We start from the raw sequence: 22,527 nt of genomic DNA, 5'->3' as shown, positions 1-22,527 counted from the left end.
CGCATTTACCTTGCTCCAAGTCCAAGTGATTTGTTGACCTGTTTCAGCATTGCTCTACCAATACATATATATATACATATATATATATGTTTATATATGTATATGCGAATGAGCATATTCTATAGTTGTTTTGGCAAAACTCACTTTAAACTTTGCGGAACATACATATAATTTCATTAATTTATAGAACTACGGAAAAATCAATAGATTGCCCAAGACTTACGGCATTACTTGACTTTAAAAATAAATAGAATTTTAAAGCATAGATAATAATCAATAGAATGTAATATATGCATGTATATAATATTTGGCACATATACTTAGGGATGCTACAGGGTCCCGGATAGTGTAAGCATCCGGGAACTGCTGAAATTATAATGATATATGCAAGAACATGTAATTTTTAAATTGAAATCAAATGATATGTATAAAAGATATAATGAAATTTATAATTTATGAAATTTATTTTCGAATGATATATGTAGGTCAGAAGCGTCAATCTCAGGACCTTTAAGAGCTACGGACTTGAAACTTTTATTAGAGTATTACTAGAATTTTCCTGTAGGGTTAGTTTGATTCCCATTCTCTAAGATACACATGTTCTTATGTGAATAAAAAAAAAAAGCAAACACGCAAATAACATAAATTAACCAAAGGAATTACAATAAAATTACAATAAAATTGTAATTGTCCAATATTTTATGGACTGAGAGTAGTCGCTGTACTATTTTCATAAACACAGCTGCATGTATGTGTGTATGTATATATATGTACTAATATCAACTATCAACTTGACTCACTTCACCTCGTTGCTTTAACTACCGCCTCTCTTCGCAATTCTCATTCTCATGCCAAGCTTTTAAAGTTTGATCTATAGCATTTTGAGAATGATATATGTATGTATGAGTACATATATCTATTTATGTATGCTGCGTTTCCCGATTGTGCGTTGTCCATCTATAAATCTTGTGCGCATTTTAGTGCATTTATATAGATCAGCTTTTACTCGCTTTTAATGTCAGTTAACCAGTTGGGCAATTAGCTGCTATTTGTAGGTATTAGCTGGCTATTGCGGCAATCGATTCGTTTAGGCCCGCCCGCACGCTCGCTCTCTCTCCCTCTCTCTGTTAACCAGATTGCTAAATATTCGGAAAAACATTGTGACAAGAGGCGGCTAAAGTTTTATTTATTGCCAACACGTGGCTTTAGCAGCCACTCTGCAAATTCCTTGATGCTCGCCAGCAGCTGCACGAAATGCTGCCAATGCAAAGGCCGACTAAGCGCATAAACGGGAAAAACGCGTTGCTGTTGTTGTTGGGAAATTGGAAAAATGTTTTTGGCCTGCAGGCTAAACACGAGACAACAAAGCTTGCGCGTGTTGGTGTTGTCGTTGGTGTTGTTGCTGGTGTTGGCGGTGCAGCGGATTAGCAGGAGTTGTTTGGGGGCGAACTGACGTTCGTCGTTCGGTTGACTCTGCTGCTGTCGCTGTTACGTTATGTGTGAAAATATAACCATTGTTTGGTTGTTAATTTTCAAAATATTTACATAGTCACTGAGCATGCATACACACACCCACACACCCATCCACCCACACACACACACACACACACACACACACGCCCATTTTGGGCTGATTATGACACATGACAATCGGATGGACAGCTGCATGCAGCAGGCAGGCAGCCAGGCAGCCAGGCAAAGCTTCGTGTTCTAGGGACTGCCTGACTGCCTCGCTGCCTGCCTGTCTGTCTGTCTGTCTGTCTTTCTGTCTTTCTGTCTGTCTGCCTGTCTGCTGTGAAATTTGTGGCCTAAAACTTTGTGCTCGTCGCTGCCACAAATATGCGGCGGCGCCGCCACCGCCTAGTGGCGACTTAGTCGGCTTATCACACACAAACACACACACACATACATTCAGTGCATGTATGTCTATGTCTCTCTCTCTCTCTCTCTCTCTCTCTGTGTGTGCATTTTCGCACTGTGTATAGCTCCTCTTGATTAGCTTTGGCCACTGATTTTAAGTGGTAGCCAAATTGCCTGCACAGCATTCAATATTTTACCAACACACACACACACACATACACACACACACACATACACATACATACATCTGCATATTGATGTTTGCATATTGCTCTTCGCTTTCTGCCCTGTTTTTTTTTTCGCTCATGGCCTGGAACCCTTAATCAACATGCATGCATCAAGCATGTACATAAAAGTCCTTAAAGTTCAGTGTTGCACAACGTACCAGAGACGGGCGCTCCCTCTCCCGCTCTCACTCTCTCTCTCTCGCTCTTATTTAATACCGGCACATATTGTGTTGCTGAGCATGAAGTGAAACAAATTTTGTTTTAATTTTATATAAATTTTATTTTTTACATTTTTCATGGGCGCATTTTTGAGTCAGAGATTTCAATTCTATTAAATCTACAAAGCAGTAAATAAATTTAAAAATCTGGAAATAAGTAAAATCTATATATTAATTAATAATAATTATATTGTGTCACATATAAATAAAATAAATAAAAATAATAATTATATTAATTATTTCTATTATAATAACATTTATTTTGATTTTAATATTATTTTATTTGATATCCATTGACTTGAAAAAGTTAAATTCTGAGAAACTTTTTTGACTGCCGAAAAGTTCAAAGTTCCCTAAATTAATTGAATACTATATATAAAATTTAAAAAAAAAATGTATTTCATTCAGAGATTTGATAATTATATTATTGACTTTCTTTTTTGCGTGCATAAAAATCATTTTCTGTGTTCAGCACCGTCTTCAATGCCATCTATAGCGCCTTAATTCTATTCAAGTATTCCTTCAGTTAAATTCATATACTATTTCATCTATATCTATATAGATCTGACTATACTATGCTGATATTTTTATGTGGTATATATACATATATATGTATGTACATATCTGCCTAATAATATGAAAAGCAATGCCACTTCAATTGACTGATTAACCTTTGTCACATTTAAATATGAGTACAGTTTTTAATGGGTATAAATGTAGGTGTGTATGTATGTGTATGCATGTATGCTTGTGTGTGTGTATTTTGTGTGCTATTGCTATATGTGACTTGCATACACAAGTATTTGTGGGATGGGAGGGAGCATGATAACTCAACTAACCAAAAAATTTAATATGAGCAAAAACGAACTTTTATAGAATTAAAGACATTTTCAATAGGCCGCAAAAATTACATTCACCAATATTTCTGATTCCTAAACAAATGGCAAATCATATTAAATATTTCATTAACTCCCTCTTATCGATAACTGAGGCATTTGATCAAATAGAGCTATCACTTTCAATTGAGCCAAGCCCGGATAGCTTATGTCTTATTCTACCTTATAATTTGTCACCTCACATTGAATTGGTATTCAAATATTTGTGTGATAAATCCGAAATTGAATAATTGAAAAATTTGCATTTGATTTAATAAATGCTGAAATGTCCGAGTTAACACTTGGAGCAATTATCGAAGTGAGTGCAGCCAGCACCTGTGTCCGCATCATCATCATCATCAACACCATCATCCTCATGATCATCATTGTCATCATTGTCAACTCAATGGCTATCAATTAAACAATTGTGAACTGCAATAAAGCCCCCAGTGGGGTCAGCATGAATTAACTTTTGTCGTTTGTTACTCGATAGCAACAATTCAATTGACACATGTCAATGATTTCAACTGTCGTCGTCTTGCTGCTGCTGCTGTGCTTTCGTTCTGATTGATTTAAAACGTATTGCAGATAACCCAGATACGATGTTAATGAATTTAAAACTTTGCACTCCCAGCGATTTCAGTTTAAAGGGAAACGTTCGTGTCATTAGGAAACACTTAACGTGATTCGTTTCCATTAGTCATGCAGGCTAAACACAATGCTCTATAATTAAAGTAATGCTCTAAGAGACAGAGAGACATTGACAGAGAGAGAGAGAGAGCGAGCGAAAGAGAGAAGCTCAGAGAGTGGGCGAGAGCGTGAGAGAGACACACAACTTTGTATATTTGTGTCGCACATAAAGTTTTGCCATAAATTCCATTTGAATTCCGCTCTGCCTCTTCCTTTTTTTGGGCCATGGCCCATCGATTTGCAAAGATTTAAAGCGTAAAGAAATTGAAATGCTTCGCTCTTCCTATTCATATTAAGTATATGCATATTGTTCGCGCTTGTGTGTGTGTGTGTATGTGTGTATGTGTGTGAGGGCGTGAGGTTGTGAGTTTGTGTGAGGGTAAAGCCGTTGAGGACTCGGTACGTTACTTGGCATCTATTTGTGGATAGGGCTGCATAACAATGGCTGGAACTTGTCATGCGAACCAGTCATATGAGCTGCATGGATTGTATAAGTTGTGCATAGAGGCAATAATCAGATAGATAAATGTATAAGTCATTAAAATTTGATTTATTAAACATTTTGGAACTAGTTCAATAAACTAGTTCACATATATTGTAGATATATTTATATACATATGCTATGTGCTTATTAAGCTTTAAGCAAAATTTTGCAATAAAATGCAAATTTTGGAACTAGTCATGTGAACCAGTTTACTGGGGGAAGTACCTACCTTGACAGAATTGACAGACATACATAATTAAATACAATCTAATAAATATAGACATATAAAAATATAAATATGCAAAGCTTAACATTCATATGAACTAGTTCACTAAGACTAGTTCACTTATATATGCATCGTAGATATTGTGATATTCATGCATAGAAAACTTATAATACTCATAATACAACATTTGCCAGTTGTCAATATGAACCAGTCAAATGAACTACGTGAACGAATATATGAGACATACGTTGTATTGAATATATTTATCAACTAGTTGACTCCAACATTTTACTTTTGGTATATGTATATGCATTGTATTCTACTCTATTATGTCCCTCAAACAGAATGCTAGCTTTGAAACCTGTCGATATGAACCAGTCAAATAAACTCTCAAATTTTATATAAAATATCAAAACTAACTACAATAGCTGTAAATATATACATATACATACTTATACGAGTTTATATATATGAACTTCCTGGTTCCATAGCTCTTGTTGTCTTTGTTCCATATATAAAACTGGTTCCGTCTCGTGCAGCTTCATTGACTTGCTCCCTAGCTGACGTTCAACTGGCATTCAAAAGGTGGTGGGTTGCTTGGGTGGCTGTGTGTCTTTGCGTGTATGTGTGTGTGTCGCTGTGTCTCTGTCTCTGTGTGTGTGTGTGTGTATGTGTGTGTGTCTGCTCCTTGTGCTAGTAATTCTTAACCGTACCCACGGCGCTGCCAATGAACGAACAAACGACCGACTGACTGAACGACCGACCCAACGAACGAACGAACCTCACCACCAACAGCAACAGCAGCAGCAGCAGCGCCAGCAGCCCGGAGTTTGTGCGCCGGATCCGGCAATATGCGTGTGCTTGGCTGGCTGTGCTGTGCAGTGACGGGGTTTGAGTCGCTGAAAATAATTTTATTCGGTTAGAACTGAAACTATGCCAAGAATGTAATTAGTGAACGCATAAGCGTGTGTACAATAAAAGCTGGATCGCTGACGGGTCTGGGTCTGGGCCTGGGCGGCAGTATGGTGTCTTACGGCTGCCAAAGCGCAAGCTAAAGGATGACCCGCCCACACTGCTCCACCTGCCCCATCTACTTAGCCAACCTCGCCAGTCAGCCAGCCGGCAGTGGGGCAATGGCAAGGCAACGACAACGACGAAGACGACGACGACGACGGCGACGACGGCGACACTGACGTCAGTCGGAGCCACATTCTGTCCGCACGTGAAAATGTCGTTGGGCTTTCAATGAAATTTCTGAGGCAGGCGTCGCAACTGAAGCAGCATTTGATTCATTCATCCCATAGGGTTTTTTTTTTCTCCGCTCTCTCGCATCCCCAGATGCTGCTGATGATGTTGATTCTAAAAATATTCCCCATTCTCATTAAAACGCTTTAATCGTGGCACTCCCGACTACGACTACGACTTCGACTCTAACTGTGACTCCGTCGAATTGTTTTCACGGTTCTTGTTTCGTTTGATCCGTGCACAAACAATTTTAGATGGAATTTCAAAAATCTGAAATAAAAGGCTTATGAAATTTGTAACATATTCATTTGTTGATATTTACATTAGAATTATAAAATTGGGCGCATTCAGAATGTTACGTAAAATATGTATAAAAGAAGTTAGATAAATGTATAAAAAATACTGAAGTTAGATAAGTGAAGAAATAGGCATATGCTTATTCAATATATAATATGGAAAAAATTAATAAAATAAATAAATAAATATACCACATATTTAAGAAGTCTATCAGAATGAAGTATGATATAATTAAATTAAAATATATGAAAATATATAAAATGATGCAGATGTATATGTAAATCTCATATTTTATATTTTAAAAATAATTTGGAAATCTATTCAATTTTTAATCAGGTCAAATATGTAAAATATTTTGAAAAATTAAGTGAAATAAATATATAGTGAGTAACATTAATATTTAGTTTTTTTTATTTTTATTTTTCAACTTTCTTCCGGTTTGTCTATAATCTTTGTTAGTTATGCTAAATACACTATATTGATATATACCTCATCTAAAATTTAGCATTTACCCTTTTTTAGTTTCAATTAATATATATGTTTTATAGGTGTTTCAAGTTAAAAAATAAAATCAAATATTAATGTTACTTACTGTATATATAAAAAAAATGATTTATATATACATATATATTAATCTCTGATATTTTATATTCCCAAATTAATTTGGAAATCCATTAAGTTATTAAATGTGCCAAATATGTGGAAAGAAATAATTTTGAAATCCATTAAGTTATTAAGTATGCCAAATATGTTACAAATCGAGGCATATACCTACATATATCTGATATTTCATATTTTTACAAATATTTAAAGTCTGGCAAATAACTATGCTCAATATGGTCTGCAAAGAAGCGTAACTTGGTCTAGATTCATGCCTGACTAGGTGCTAAAAATGTGCAGTTATATGTCTATAATACAGTTGTTATATACATATATGTACGTTAATATATATTATATCTAGCATTTATATTATATATACATTTTTTTTTTCGATTACGATTTACATCGATGTCTGATCTATGGAATGCATTTTCGATTGCATTATTATTTCTTAAAATTAATTAGAGTTTTTCTTGTTTTGTTTTTCTGTTTCGTTTTTATAGGGCGCAACGAGCTAATCGCGCGTTACATCAAACTGCGCACGGGCAAGACGAGAACCCGTAAACAAGTCAGCTCCCATATCCAAGTGCTCGCCAGACGGAAACTCCGTGAAATTCAAGCCAAAATCAAAGTCGTAAGTGTGCCAAATCTGTGTATATCGATATACATATATATATATACAACTCTCAATATATATATATATATATATGCATCTACATATATACAACTATATATAGTATATATTCCAAATGTGAAGAGCAAACAGAATATAGCAAACAATTTGCCATACGTTAATTGTCCACATGCTTGCGCATAAGTACATTTACAGTAAATTGTTTAACCAAGTAGAGTTAAGCTCACGTTCACACACACACACACACACACACTCCCTCTCTCTCTATATCTATCTGTGTGAGCTTAACTCTGCTCTCTGTATTTGTTAATGTGGAAATTTTGTCGATAAGCAAATCTAGCCGAAGAGCATGAAAAGCAAGGAAGAGTTTCTCAGTTGCAAGTGGAGCCCAGTTCAACAGATCAGTCAAATATATATATATGTATATATACATATATGTGTATATCTATATATATATACATATGTATGGTACACAAATTGTTCAGTTCATTATCAGACACACACATATGCACACACACACACACACACACATACACACAGTTGTGCGTGTATTGGTGCTAAGCGGAGTCTTGTGGCTTTCATATGTGAGTTTCCCCCCCTTAGCCAAGTGACGTCTGTCTGCAGCTCAATGATAGAATTTGATAATGCTTGAGTGTGTCGTCATCTCTCTCTCTCTCTCTCTCTCTACACACAAACTGACACCCACACACACACACACACACACACACACGAGAGCCAAACAACAAAATGACAATCTGTTTTCCAGGAACCAAATGGTGTCTCCTTGCATTTACTCAATGAGAAAGAGCAAACCCTGCAGGCCATGAGCTCAATGACCAGCTCACAGATTGTCTCCGCCCAGGCGGCCAATAATCTAGCGTTGGCCGCCTCGGCGCTCACGGCGGGCGTGCACCAGCACGCGAAGCATTTGCCGCAGCCCGCCCACCATCAGCATCCGCACCATGCGCACCTGCACCACCATCACCACCACCATCATCCGCACCACCATCATCAGGTGGGCGTGGCGGCGGCTGCAGCTGCTGCCGCTGCCGCTGCTGCTGCGGCTGCGGTTGCCGTTGCACAGTCACCGACGGCAGCTGCGGGTGGTGCTGGTAATGGTAGTGCTGGTGCTGGTGCTGCTGCTGGCGGTGGTGCTGCCGGTGGTAGTGGTGGTGCAACTGCATCCAGCAGCGTTGCATTGCCGCCGTCATCGTCGTCGTCGTCGTCGTCGCCACGACTACACCACCACCACCACCACCACCCAGTCCACCATTCCCATCACAATATGCCGCACCACACGCATAGCCATATGCATCCACATCATCAGCAACATGCGGCGGCCGTTGCAGCAGTTTACCACCTACAGCAACAGCAGCACCAACACCTGCAGCAGCAACAACAACAGCAACAGCAGCACCAACACCTGCAGCAGCAACAACAACAGCAACAGCAGCACCATCAGCAGCAACAGCAGTCAAGTGGTGGAACAACAGGTGCAGTGTCACCATCAGTGGCCGAGCCACCGCTGCCACCGCCGCCGCCGCCATTGCACCACCCGCCGTTGTATCCGGGCGTAAGCAATCAGATTCAAGTTATCCATGCTAAGCATACGAACCACTCAGAGCCGCCAATATGCCACTTCACATCGGTGTACAAATTCCCAAAACAACAACAACAGCAACAAGCAAACAAAAACAACAATCAGCAACAACTAACAGAAGCAGCACACCTCTCTCTCTCTCTCTCTCTCTCTCTATCTATCTCGCTCGCTCGCTCCTCTCATGGCTCTCGTCTAGACTCGTCCTTCCGTCACATTGCATTCACATCGATAACCCCCCATTGGCCACCCACTCGCACACACACACACGCACACACTCACACAGGCACGACTCACACTCATTAGTTGTAACAACAATTCATTAGCTGATCGAACTGCTATACTTCGGGTCTGCTCTAATTGCGCTCGCTGGCTGAATCATCGGATCATGCGTTTCGTGTATTCGTGTATTGCGCTCGTTTATGTTTGTGTACTCATGCTCTCTCTCTCTCTCTCTCTCGCTCTAGCTGTCGCTGCTGCTTTCTCTCTCCATCTCTATCTGTTGGTGCCTGTCTCGCCCTCTATTTCTCATGTCATTTCGTTTGCTTGTCTTTTAAATCGTGGTGATCTCTGATCTCTAATCTCTGATCTCTGATCTTGTCTTTGCCTTGGCCTTTCTCTCTCTATATCTCTCTTTGTCTGTTTTACTCTATTTTTCACTCTCTTTTACCTTCTTTATCTCATTCTCATTTTTTTTACTCTCTATTCTTTGCCATTATCTCGCTCATACTCTCTGTCTCTTTTTCTCTCTGTCTCTCATTCTATTTTTCATTCTCTTTTGCCTTTTTTATCTCATTCTCATTTCTCTCACTCTCTACCCTATGCCTTTCCCTCGCTCATACTCTCTTTCTCTTTCTCTCTCGCTATCTCTCACTCAATTTTGCACTTTCTTTGACCCTCTCTATATCATTCTCATTCTCTATCCTTTGCCTTCTCCCGCTTATACTTTATCTCAATCTCTCTCTCCTTCTCTATCTCTATGTCTCTCCCTCTATTTTTCACTCTCTTTTACCCTCTCTATCTCATTCTCTATTTTCTCTCTCCGAATATCGCTTTCCCGCACTCTCTCTTCCTCTTTCTCTCTTATTCGTTCTTTTCCTCCCTCACTCTCCCTCTAATTCGTTATTTAGCTCTCTCCCTCCATCTCATTCACTCTTTCTCTCTTGCTCTCTGTTTCTATCACTCTCTTTCTCCTGCTATCTCACACTGACCTACTCTCTCTCTCTCTCTCTTTTCTTTTTCATTCCCTAGCAGTCTGCCATTCCTATGCTTCTCTCCTCCATTGATCTTTATTGACTTGCTCTCAGTGTTGCTTTATGCTCTTGTGCTTAACTGGTTCTATGTTGTCCATAATGTGCATACGATTATAATTTTGTTGTCTACTCGTTATTCACCACACCCACACACACACACACACACACACACACACACACACACACACACACACACACACACACACACACGCAAGTTACTCACCACACGTTTGCTCGCAATTCAACTTGTTACTCGCCTCCCTTTTTGTGATTGACTACGACTCGTTATTCGCCGTTATTTGTCACTCTCTCAATCTCCCTCTCTCTCTCTCTCTCTCTCTCTCTCTCTCTCTCTTTCTCACACTCACTCGTCACTCGCTACTCGTTATTCGTGTGTCTAGAGGCCCGAAAATCCACCTGCTCAACGCTCGCTTGCTCATTGAAATCGACTCCTTGCTTTTGTTATTACATGCCAACAACAACAACAACAATTATTAAACGACATCAATAAATATCTAAACAATATATATGTATATATAATTATATATGTGTATATGTATATAGAAATGTAAATATTAATATTTAACAAAATATTTTGCGTACATAACTGTACTGGTCTATTTGTATATGTATGTAATCATCGGCAATCAATCAATCAGTCAATCAATAATCGCTCAATCATCTGTCACACATCGGCTATGTAACCAAATCAATCAATCAATCAATCAATCAATATTAATGAAAACGTGCTTAGCTTTAGTGTTGTAAAACGTTCATTTATATTAACTATGTGATTTCTCTCTCTCTCTCTCTCTATCCCCCTCTCACGCACTTGCTTCACGGCTGATTTAGCAATTTTGGCAACCCGGCCTGCAGCCGAGCACATCGCAAGAGTAAGTTGGCATCGCTAGCCCAAAATCGAAAAAAACATAACGCATTTGCATTGACCAATAGTTTTTATGATTACAGCATCAAGCCGTTCGCCCAGCCGCCCTATACGCCCGGCAAGCCATCGACGGCGGTGTCCGGCGAAATCGAGGCTGGTATTCCGCCCGCACAATTGCCATGGGAGGGACGCGCGATTGCCACACAGAAATTCCGCTTGCTCGAGTTTACGGCCTTCATGGAAATCCAAAGAGATGAGATCGTAAGTGCTATCGAAACCTCTCTATATTTGTATGTGTGTATATATGTAAATATCGCTTCTTCTCTTGCGTAGTATCACCGACATCTATTCGTACAACTGGGCGGTAAGCCATCCTTCTCCGATCCGCTGCTTGAGGTGAGTCTAAAATACCTACATATATCTCTCTCACTCTCCCGACATATATCGATATGGATCTATTGCTAATCGTTTGCTTATTTCAGACTGTTGACATACGACAAATATTCGACAAGTTTCCGGAGAAATCCGGTGGTCTCAAGGAGCTTTACGAGCAGGGTCCACAGAATGCGTTCTACCTGGTTAAATGTTGGGCGGATCTCAACACGGACGTTACGACGGGCAGCGAAACGGGTGATTTCTATGGCGTAACCAGCCAGTAAGTTAAACCTACCTACCTATCCGCCCCACTACTGGCAACCCCACCTCCCTCAGGCCCTTCGATAGATAAATCTAATTGAATTCCTCACTCCACACAGATATGAAAGCAATGAGAACATTGAGCTCGTCTGCTCGACAATCGTCTGCTCGTTCGGCAAACAGGTGGTGGAGAAGGTGGAGCACGAGTATTCGCGCCTGGAGCACAATCGCTACGTTTATCGGATTCAGCGCTCGCCGATGTGCGAATACATGATCAATTTCATACAGAAGCTGAAGAACCTACCTGAACGCTACATGATGAACAGTGTGCTCGAGAATTTTACAATATTGCAGGTGAGTTCATGAGTTCATGAGATGAGATGAGATGGGATGGGATGGGATGAGAAGTCTCCTTCATCATCCTCATTCTCTTATTGAACACACTTAACTCTAACTAACTCCATCTCTGTCTGTGTAGGTGATGCGAGCGCAGGAAACGAAGGAGACACTGCTATGCATAGCGTATGTGTTTGAGGTGGCGGCGCAGAATAGCGGCACCACGCACCACATCTATCGCCTTATAAAGGAATAGCATGAGCTGCATGAAGCAGCGCCCAATCTGTCCGCGTTACCCACCAATGCACAAATCAGCGAATACAGCAACAGCAACAACAGCAGCAGCAACAACAACAACAACAACAACAATACGAGTAGAAACCACAACAGCACAAGTAACAACAACAACAACAACAGCAACAACACAACCAGCAGCAACAGCAACAGCAATAATAATAATGCCAACAAGAGCAATAATAACAGCAACAGCAATAATAATAACAATAACAACAACAACAACAGCAACAGCAACAACAACAACAATTCGAGCAGCAACAGCAATATTGCTGCCGCCGTCACAGAGGAAGCTCTGCAGGGCGTACAGGAAACCATTTCGACCGTCATCAAACAATCGCCAACATCGCCGCAGCATCAGCAGCGACAGCAGCAACTGGGTGGCATTGCGGCGCTGCAGGTGGATGAGGTGCTCTATGCGCAGGTGCTGCCAGAGAATAGCTATCAGGTGCAACAGCAACAGCAACAACAGCAACAACAACAACATCAGCAATTGCAGCAGCAGTTGCGTCAAAACACGCACATGTTGCTGCAGCAGCACACAACGCAACAGCAACAGCAACAGCAGCAACAGCAACAACAACAACTTGTGAATTACCAAGACCGTCCACCGCCACCGCCCTACAATGCCTGCATCAGCACCAGCAACAGCAGCAAGCAGCAACAATTTGATGTGGAGCAACAGCAACAGCAGCAGCAACAACATCAGCAGCAGCAGCAGCAACAACATCTAACCACATACGAACAGTTCCTGAAACTGTCCGCTCAGGAGTATACCCAGCTGAATGCAGCTGCTGAAAATGCGGCGCTCAATCTGAGCAGCATGGGCGTCAGCAAGGCTGGCGAGGATGAGCCGCATGTGGTTGAGGCGTCGCACGAGCTGCGCCTGTTGCGTCAGGTGAATGTGGCCAATGCGAATGCGAATGCCAATGCCAATGCTAATGCCAATGCCAATGCAAATGCGAATGCGAATGACAATGTTGCCGATGCCGATTGCGAGCAGTAGTTGTAGGCGTGGCATGCTGTTAGTTTAGGCAGTTAGTTATTTAGCTCTATAGATAAATATACAGTTATGGCGTTTTATTATGCACACGCAACAGACACGCACACACACACACACACATACACACACACATGAGATCTCGTACTGTATTAGTTTACTCTTATGTAATTCAATGCATTGTCGAGCTCAGCAGCAAATCAATTGAAAAATCCTTTCTGTCTGTCTGTCTGTTTGTGTGTTTGGGTGTGCGTGTGCTGTGCCTGTGTCTGTGTCTGTGTCTGTGTCTGTGTCTGTCTGTTGTCTGCTATCAGCGAAGTAATTTTTTTATATACATCTTTACATACATAAAAAAAAATACATTTAAATGATCTCAAAGTTACTTAAAACATATTTTTTGTGTGTAATTTGTATGTTTATCTTCTTCTTATTTTTGTTTTTTTTTTTTATTGTTTTTAATTATAATTTTTTTTTTTTTTCAACAAAGAAAAGGAAAAATGCTAATAGAAGCAGTTGTTGTGCGCTGATTTATTAAAAAAAAAAAAAATAATAAGAAAAAAAACGAAATGAAAAGAATTTTTTTTTAATTTTGTAAAACAACAACAAGAAAATTACACCACAAACATTTGGCAGTTGCAGATGTTTGTATATCATGTATTCTACATTTTATTCTCTAGACATAGACATATATGTATATATATATATATCTATATATATGTATAAATATTTATATATATATATATATGCATATATATACATTTTTTTTGTGTGTGTTTATAGCTATTAGAGTTATGGAGAGCATAATGTATAGTAATCTAAAATTAGGTACTTTTAATTACATGTAAATCGCATCAACTTTGAATGTGCAGTTGCAGCTAGGATTAGATAAGCTGAGTTGAGAGCGAGAGGGCGATAGAGAGAGAGAAAGAGATAGTGCAGAGTGGGTAGGACGCGTTGCCTTTAAGGAGCATCGAGCAGTAAGAGAAAAACACACACTAAAAACGAAAAAAAAAAATAGAACTTAAAAAAAAATGTTTTTTTTTGTTTCAACTACAACAACAACAACAACAACGACAACTGTTGCTTTTGTGTGTGTGTTTTAAAAGCCACAATGTTATTTCTCTATATACTTATGTAACTATAGTGTAAACGTATATATACATATACATATGCATATATATATATATACATATGTATATGTGTGTAAAACAATTCATTTAAGCATGAATCGAACGATCCACCGTTATTAAAATGATTAACTATTGATTTAAAATATGCAACAACAACAAAAAACTATTTGAAAACAAAAATTAATTTAAAGAAAAAGAATGCTAAAAAAAAAAAAAAAAAAAAAAAAGAACAAATTCAAATGTGAGCTAGAAACTTAGCTTCAGAATGCACTCGACGCAAGCGGCGATTCGCACAGCTGGACAAAGTTTGGATCAAGTGGAATGATAAAGAACTATATATGTATGCCATATTGAATGCTGCGAAACTACAACTATATATACATATGTATATGCAATCTGTGTATGTATGTATGTATGAATCCATGGCCACGAATCTATAGAGGCAAGCGTGTGGTTGGATCGCCGCTTGCTGTCTGCATTGAGCGAATGACACCGATAATTACAAAGAAATACAAGAGAAAGAAAAACGTAAAATGCAAAGAAAAAAAAAAAAAAAAAAATGCTAATACTAATTTAAATTAAAAGAAATTGTATTGTAAATGTAAAATAGTATCGTTTTCGTATATGTATATGTAGTTAGACTAAGGCTAAACTCTAACTCTATATAAAGATATAGAAAGTATAATACAAATATATATAAATATTTATATATATAAAAATTTATATATATATATAAATATATATATATATATATCTATAAATGTAAAGTATTTCGTTGTTGTACGATTAAAACAAATACGCATTTTTTTTTGTTAGTAATAAAACTCAATTCAACTGAAAATGCATCAAATCAAACACGAATGCACAGAGAGAATGAGAGAGAGAGAGAGAGAAAGAGAGCTATAAGGGAAATTTGTAAATTTGACAACAAACAAAGGCATAAACAATAATGAAATCAAAAATACAATAGTAAGAGATATTAAAGAACTTTGCTAAAATTACAAAAAAAAAAAACTAAAGAAGAGAGAAACGAAAATTTAGTATAAATAAAATATACACACAAGCCCAAACACACACACACACACACACACACTTACAGTAACACTTGAAAGGGGTAAACAAAAGAGTAACAATAATAATAAATTTAATGCAAATCGAAAACTATTTTAAAAATTTTTAATCATGAAACAGTTACAATTACATATATTACAAAAACCACTTTATATAAAAAGAAAACTATATATAAAGAGAATGACAAAAAAAAACAAACTAAACATAAGTGTAACTACAGTGAAGTAAAAGAACAAGACACACATGAAACATGAAAAAAAAGAAACTTAAAAAATAAAAATAAAAAATAGTGCCTAACACAGAAGCAAAGTATTAAAAGTCAAACCAACGCCAGGCAGCGGAAATTGATTTTAATTATTATTTGTTTCATTTTGAGTTTTTAGAAATCAAAAAGCTTGTTTCACAAATTTCTTGCCCATTACGAAAAACAACTCTCATACAACTAAAGAATACAGTTATAGTTATATATATATGTGTGTATATAGAGTGCTATATATATGTATATACATACAGGTGTGTGTGTGTTAGACTTTTGATTTTTGTTTTTTTCTGTACAAAGCTCGATATTTGCGTTCAATCTCACTTGAAACACTTTCAAAGAATCTGAAGCAGAAAAACAAACAACAACAAAAATCCGTTCAGTATCAAGTTAGAAACCACCTTACGAACTTAGTTTACTATATATGTATATATATACATATATTTATATATCTTTATATATATATATATATATACATATATATATATGTTGCCCCTCTGCTCCGCCACTCAATAGCCCATGTCCCTTGTACCCAAAGCAATCGGAGAGCTACTTAGTTTTAGACTGTCCCAAGCAAAACAAACTCTTGGCCAAAGCCGAGCTATTTACACCCTTTTGTTAACTGGTTTTGGCATATATTTTGTATAAATCTGATTTGTACAAGAATAAAACCAATTCGATTTCATATTCACATTTGATTTGTCCAAAATTTACTAGGTTTTTTTTTTTTTTTTTTTTCTTAATTTTCGACTTAAGTTTATTTTGAATATACATATGCAATAACAAATTGTTGTAAGCAAACGATATAGAAATTACAACATATATATATATATATATATATATTTATATATGTGTATATACACTTATGTGCAAACGCAGGAAACGTGTAATGTCCCGACTATGCAGCAATCTAATCCCTGTAACTTCCTCGATTCAACATGCTCCATGCTACAGTTTAAGTTATGTTTGGGTCCTGTTTTTTTTTTTTTGCGCAGATAGAAAATTTAAATATGTTTATTTTATGTTTATGATTATTTAATTTTTTTTTTTTTTTTTTGTGAAAATACACTGTAATTTAATAAGCAAGAATGAGATCATCAAAAACCACCATCATCATCATCATAATATATATTCAAAGAGAAGAGGAAAACGAAAACAAAAAATAATAGTGCTTAAATCAATTATTAATAAATTTATAAATAGTTCTAAAGCAGAAGATAACTGAAAACAATAACAAAGCAAGGATGAACAGTGAATATGCAAAACAATAAAATTGCAATTATATTTATATAAATAATTGCAATTCACGATTTAAGCTATATATATAATATATATACTATATATATATATATATATATATGTATGTATAAATCGATCTATATATATATGTATGTATATATATACTATATACTATATATGTATATGTATTTTGTTTTATATTTGTCGTTCAAACAAAATACTAGAATCGAACGAGCGCAAATAAGGGAGAAAAGAAACATGTGAAATTTACGTAAGGAAAAAATGTGTCATTTTAATTTTTACACTGAAATGCATTAATAAAAATTTTAATATATTAAAAAATCTCAAAAATTCCTAGTCGTTATTATTTACTTTAGCTGGTTTCATATTTCTAGATGCGCCTGGAAGATAAGTATATAAACAGCAAACAGGCGAGATATTCAGCAAATCCTTATATTATTTTATAATATATTACATTTATTTTTAATTTAGCTGGTATGGTATTTCAAATATGATAAGCAAGATGTGCCTGAAAAATTAGACCAATTAGACGAGATAGTCAGCATACTCTTATTATTTATTTCGGGAGTTACATCGGGTCTGGAACATTCAGCAGTTCTATGAACTGCTATACATCTAGAATATGAAGATACCCCATCAAGCCAATGACCATGCTACAGTCAAGTATGGCCCCTTCACAAAGTACATACAACTTGAAACATTGCATTGCCATTAACTATAGTTTTTATTGTTACATATTACATATACACATACATATTGAACGCAAAAGCTAGAAACTGCGTAAAATAATTTCACTTGGACATCACGCGCACACATAAAGTTTATATAAATCAAATTGTCTTGTCGTTTTGTCTTTTCTTTTTACTGATTGGATTGTTTGTTTCAAAATATATTGTTTGCTTTGTTTTGAAAATATTTAAATTTTAATTTATACAATTCATATTCGTTACATATATATTATTATTTTCATTATCGCTTGCGTCCAAAAGTTCATTACGAAAGGATTCGTTTCTATGTGATGCGGGCTGAAGTTGAATTGTTTTAGCAATCCTATCAACGATGTTTTTAACTATAACTTGTAAAAGGTACAATTTCTAAATATCAAAAGGCGAAAAAAAATATTGGGAAATTACGTTGAAAAGGAAAAGGGTTAAAAGTTGGTATTAAAATTGAAAGACAGCATGCCGTGAATTTACAAGGACACTAACTGCAAGAATCAAGCGCTTGGAGGCTGCTCACTCAATGAATTTTTGAGGATTTCTCTCTTCGGGGTATTTCTTTGTTTTGTTGTTGTTGTTGATGTTTTCGTTTGCCAATTTTAGTGTTCTTGATGTTGTTTGCATTAGTTGGTGATTTCCTTATTGCTGTAGCGGAGCCTGTTCTGTTAATTGAAAAGCTGCGTTGCCCAGAGATTGCTAGGCAAACAGTAGCCAGCCGATGCATAGAAAGGCGAGATACAAAAACAGTCTCGACAGCGTCTGCTCATCGTCGTACTGTGTGGTACCGCGATTAGCAGCTGCAAATGAAAATTGCACCAGTTAATAATATATGCATTTATTTAAGGTAATACCCAATATATGCATACTCACCTGCTGGCCGCGGTTCGCCAAAGTTAAGTGATGATGTAAAGAAACCAAAGGGAAAAGCACCAATGCCGAATGATACATGGAAGCTATCACCAAAACCAAACCCCGGGAAGCCAGGCGCTGGCTCGGGCTCTGAGCGCTGCCCGGCAGGACGCGGCGGCACCTTATTGCTGCAGAGCACAAAAGAAATGGATAATTGCAATTGCATGAATGTGAGCCGTTACGTTGCACTTACCGTGGATCTTCTTGGCGTGTGCTATTGCGACCATAAAGTGGTATGACTTTGTCCTTGTCAACGGCTGCCTTGCAAACGGGGCAGAGCTTGCGATTTGGCCGTGTTAGCAGCCACTGATGCAAGCAGGGCCAGCAGAAGAGATGGCCGCACATGCTGACCACCGCATCCTTTGCCGTATCCAAGCATATATTGCACTCGTACAGTGATTCCTCGTTTTGTTCCTTGTCGTTGCTGTTGTTGTTGCTGCCATCAGTGGGTGGAGTTGCTGTTGCTGATGCTGATGCTGATGCAGATGCAGTTGCTGCTGTTGTTGTTGTTGATGATGACGACGATGGGTTCGCCTCATTTGAAGCCGACCCATTCAGATCTGCAATATTGCCGCTGGCCAGGGCGCTGCCCGTGAATGAATATGATGTTGACCTATGGCGCAACTCCGATGAGGACTCAGCGGGTTTCTTGGCCCAGCCAATATTGTCAGTGTCCACACGCTCCATGGCATTGTTGTTGTCGTTGCCATTATCATTGCTGCCGGCATCTGATGATGTGCTAGGCAATTCTGGGGCAGTGGCCAACTGTGGCTCGCCAACCATAGTGGCTGTTGCCGCTTCCATATCCCACACTCTGTATTTACTTAACAAATATACCGCAAGACTTTAGTGGTTGATGGCTTGCTCAAACGTCCCTTAAACGCGTGATCTAAATTTAAACAAAATATACAAGAAAATACAGTTTAGTAAATGCATTTAAAAGCAAGCCGTTTCCAGAATAAAACAGAACAGAAGCGAACACAGTGTGGCAATTATAGATATCGTTCACCTGGTGTGAACCCACAACTGCAGCTAATTGGAAATGCCATATATATACGTGTATATGTATGTGTCTGTGTGTGCGTGTGTGTGAGTTGAAAACATACAAATACACAGAAATACCCAATCAATAGTCTACACGTTCCTCAACATAAGCGCCAAATGCTAGACGTCGCCCAGAGAATTAGTGGAATCCGTTCAGATGCGTTACTTGTAATTATTATTTAATTCAAAAAAAAATACGGTTTAGAATTTATGCCAAAATGTAACTTCAATTTTATAATGAAACTACAGATGTGACACTGGCCAACATAACTGCTCGATTCTATATGTATGTATTGAGACTAACCTAAAATAAAGCACCGACTACTGAGACTTAAATAAAAACATATGCTAGCCAGCTTGAAGTCCGTTTGAAAAACATTTGTCTGGTCAAGTTTCAATAGCTAACTGAACATTAAATTAAGCACAGACATACGGAACACATATGTGCATATATATGTACATACAAACATGCGTACAATGACACTCAACTGAATAGGTTAGATTCTGAAGGTTTAACACGTTATAATTCTTTAAGCAAATCAATCCCCATTTTCGATTAAATATATTTTTTATTGTAGAAAAATTAATAATTTATGATCAACAAATTTCAGCTATGCAAATTTTCTTTTTATGCTTTTTATTATTATTATTATTTTTTTTTCATTTGGATTATTATAAAAATCTCTGTTTAAATTGTAATTGATGTTGTGATTTAAAGAGCTAATTTGTGTGGTAACATTAAAAACCATTATTAATTATTATTAGTAAAGTGTAACGTAAAATACCTTGAATGAGATTTAATAACTTAAAAAACAAAAATAATTTAATTGAATTTGAATAAACACTACCTAACAAGATTGGGTTCAATCAAAATATAATAAAATCTTTCTGTAATAACGGAAATTCGGCGAAAAGCTGTGCTACAAGGGTAGTTTGAAAAAAGATGTGAACCTATTCAGCTGAGTAGCACTGTATATCGCATGTCATTCGCTACGCATGTTTATCGCAGCAAACGTAATCAAAGGTAATTGTGCGGTACTTAAGTTGAATTCATATGTAAACATGTGTGTACATGCACACATATGTAGATGTAAACGAGTATAGGTGTGCCTATGTACATCACAGATGCATTTGTCTCTGTACTGTCACAGTAAACAGGTGCAAAGGTATGCAATTTGACTGCACAACAAACAAACGTATTAAACGCATGTGAAACTATTAATATTTTGAAAATTCATATTAAAATTCGCCTTTCACTCCAGAACTTTCAATTGCGCGTTAAACATGCTAAAGTACAGAGCGAAGGGTCCAAAGATTGTATACAATGAATATTATGATTATTAAAACAAGCTAGATCGAGATCAGACAGACGGAGAGAGGAAGAGGAGATAATGAACATGATAACGATGAATCACGTGATGCTTTGATAACGACTACGCCGGGAACTAGAAGTTTCAATCGACTCCGGATATCACAGTTGCGTACCTGATAGAACCTTAAGCAGTGCTGCTGTTGCTACTGTTGCTGTTCTGTTGCTGTTGCAGTTCTCTAATGCTTTTCAAATTGTACAAACAAAAACAAACATACATGAGTATGCATGCACATACGTACGTGCATATGTACATATGTATGTAGTATGTAAATATACAAGGCAGAGCCGCCAGGCAAGCTTTCAGCAACTATGTGCGTACTTTGCATCTAACGTACATATATATGTACATACGTGACTTTTTACATGTGTATTTGCCATACGTAAATACACGAAGCATTGCACGTCTGTGTGTGTGAGTATGTATGGTGCATACGAATGTAGCAATGCCCTATCAGATGAGCAGGCACAAACACATATATAAATACATGTGCAAAAAAGAACACGCACATACACCCACACATATGTGTATGTGCACAATAAATACACATACGCACACAGGCGCAAATCCATGTATTTTCTACGACACTGTTATTGTTTGATTGTTTTGGTCAAACTGCCACACAAATAGTTTTTGCAATATTTGGCACTCACATGAAATTCCATTTACCGCGTCACACGAGTCTTTGATTTAACTGTAAAGATTTTTAATAACTTGCTAGAGCTAAATATGTGTTTATTTTGATTTTCCTCAAGGCGAAACTGGTTGGGCCTGGCATACTATGAAAAAAACATATGTACAAGTACACACATACATATACATACCTTTTAGTAGCGTATCATATGCCCACGTAATTTTTTGGATTATTACAATATGTGTATATAGAACTGACACTTTGACGACTAATTATATTTCATTCAATATCATTAAAACTAATCTGTGTTGCTCGCAAAAAAAAAAAATATTAAGTTGTCAGAACCACAGCGATACCGATATACTTATAATTTGACTGGCGGCGACAATCGAGAAAGCGCTGTTGAATACATCGATATATAATTATTAACACTTATATCGATAAGTATAAAGCTATTGCGATAAGATATCGATATGTGGAAAAATAACCATAAGAGCGATATATTTGCATTTTTTTTTTCCAAATGAATATAAATTACTATTAATGATGAAATGCAATAATAATATCGCTTAACTCTCATGGGACACTAAAAATACAAGTCGCTAAGATTTTTCGCCTTTCAACCTTTGGACCCACCGTCCAACTAGTTTTAAAACACTAGTTTTGATTAGGTACTTGTGATTTATCGATAAGATATGATGATGCGATATTTTCCGTTCCCAATTTTAACATTCAATTTTATTTTTTGTAATAATAATAACCGCTTTATACAT

At 37.1% G+C, this 22,527-nt stretch overlaps 2 protein-coding genes across 13 annotated transcripts in view; one reads left to right on the top strand and one right to left on the bottom strand.

Moving 5' to 3' along the window:
* LOC6584449 (protein scalloped) overlaps positions 1–12,458 on the top strand; it is a 72,396-nt gene extending 59,938 nt beyond the window's left edge. For 5 of the 9 annotated variants that reach the window (XM_044007230.1, XM_032732120.2, XM_032732117.2 and 2 more), the window contains 8 exons: positions 7,226–7,356; positions 8,123–8,929; positions 11,059–11,099; positions 11,161–11,353; positions 11,426–11,488; positions 11,575–11,747; positions 11,848–12,082; positions 12,207–12,458. In XM_044007230.1, the coding sequence (XP_043863165.1) occupies positions 7,226–7,356; positions 8,123–8,929; positions 11,059–11,099; positions 11,161–11,353; positions 11,426–11,488; positions 11,575–11,747; positions 11,848–12,082; positions 12,207–12,320 (1,757 nt within the window). In that variant the 3' untranslated portion in view covers positions 12,321–12,458. The remainder of the gene's footprint in view (positions 1–7,225; positions 7,357–8,122; positions 8,930–11,058; positions 11,100–11,160; positions 11,354–11,425; positions 11,489–11,574; positions 11,748–11,847; positions 12,083–12,206) is intronic. The other 4 variants (XM_015161285.3, XM_015161287.3, XM_032732119.2 and 1 more) reach the window with 3 other exon arrangements.
* Positions 12,459–17,778: 5,320 nt separating this feature from the next.
* LOC6584448 (E3 ubiquitin-protein ligase RNF185) lies at positions 17,779–22,129 on the bottom strand. 4 transcript variants are annotated; one of them, XM_015161544.3, is made up of 5 exons: positions 21,945–22,129; positions 21,774–21,814; positions 18,900–19,595; positions 18,668–18,834; positions 17,779–18,594 (listed from the first exon to the last, which is right to left on the bottom strand). In XM_015161544.3, the coding sequence occupies exons 3-5, from the start codon at positions 19,508–19,510 to the stop codon at positions 18,494–18,496; spliced, it is 879 nt and encodes a 292-aa protein (XP_015017030.1). In that variant the 5' UTR covers positions 19,511–19,595; positions 21,774–21,814; positions 21,945–22,129; the 3' UTR covers positions 17,779–18,493. The 4 variants fall into 4 exon arrangements, with proteins under 4 accessions (XP_015017030.1, XP_015017027.1, XP_002010103.2 ...); XM_015161541.3 differs by lacking the exon at positions 21,774–21,814; XM_002010067.4 differs by lacking the exons at positions 21,774–21,814; positions 21,945–22,129 and adding an exon at positions 19,813–20,010.
* Between the last annotated feature and the right edge of the window lie 398 nt (positions 22,130–22,527).

The sequence above is a fragment of the Drosophila mojavensis genome, unplaced genomic scaffold (assembly GCF_018153725.1).
Source record: "Drosophila mojavensis isolate 15081-1352.22 unplaced genomic scaffold, ASM1815372v1 contig_136, whole genome shotgun sequence".
In the NCBI taxonomy this organism is placed as follows: Eukaryota; Metazoa; Arthropoda; class Insecta; order Diptera; family Drosophilidae; genus Drosophila; species Drosophila mojavensis.
This window is presented reverse-complemented; position numbering and strand designations above follow the sequence as displayed.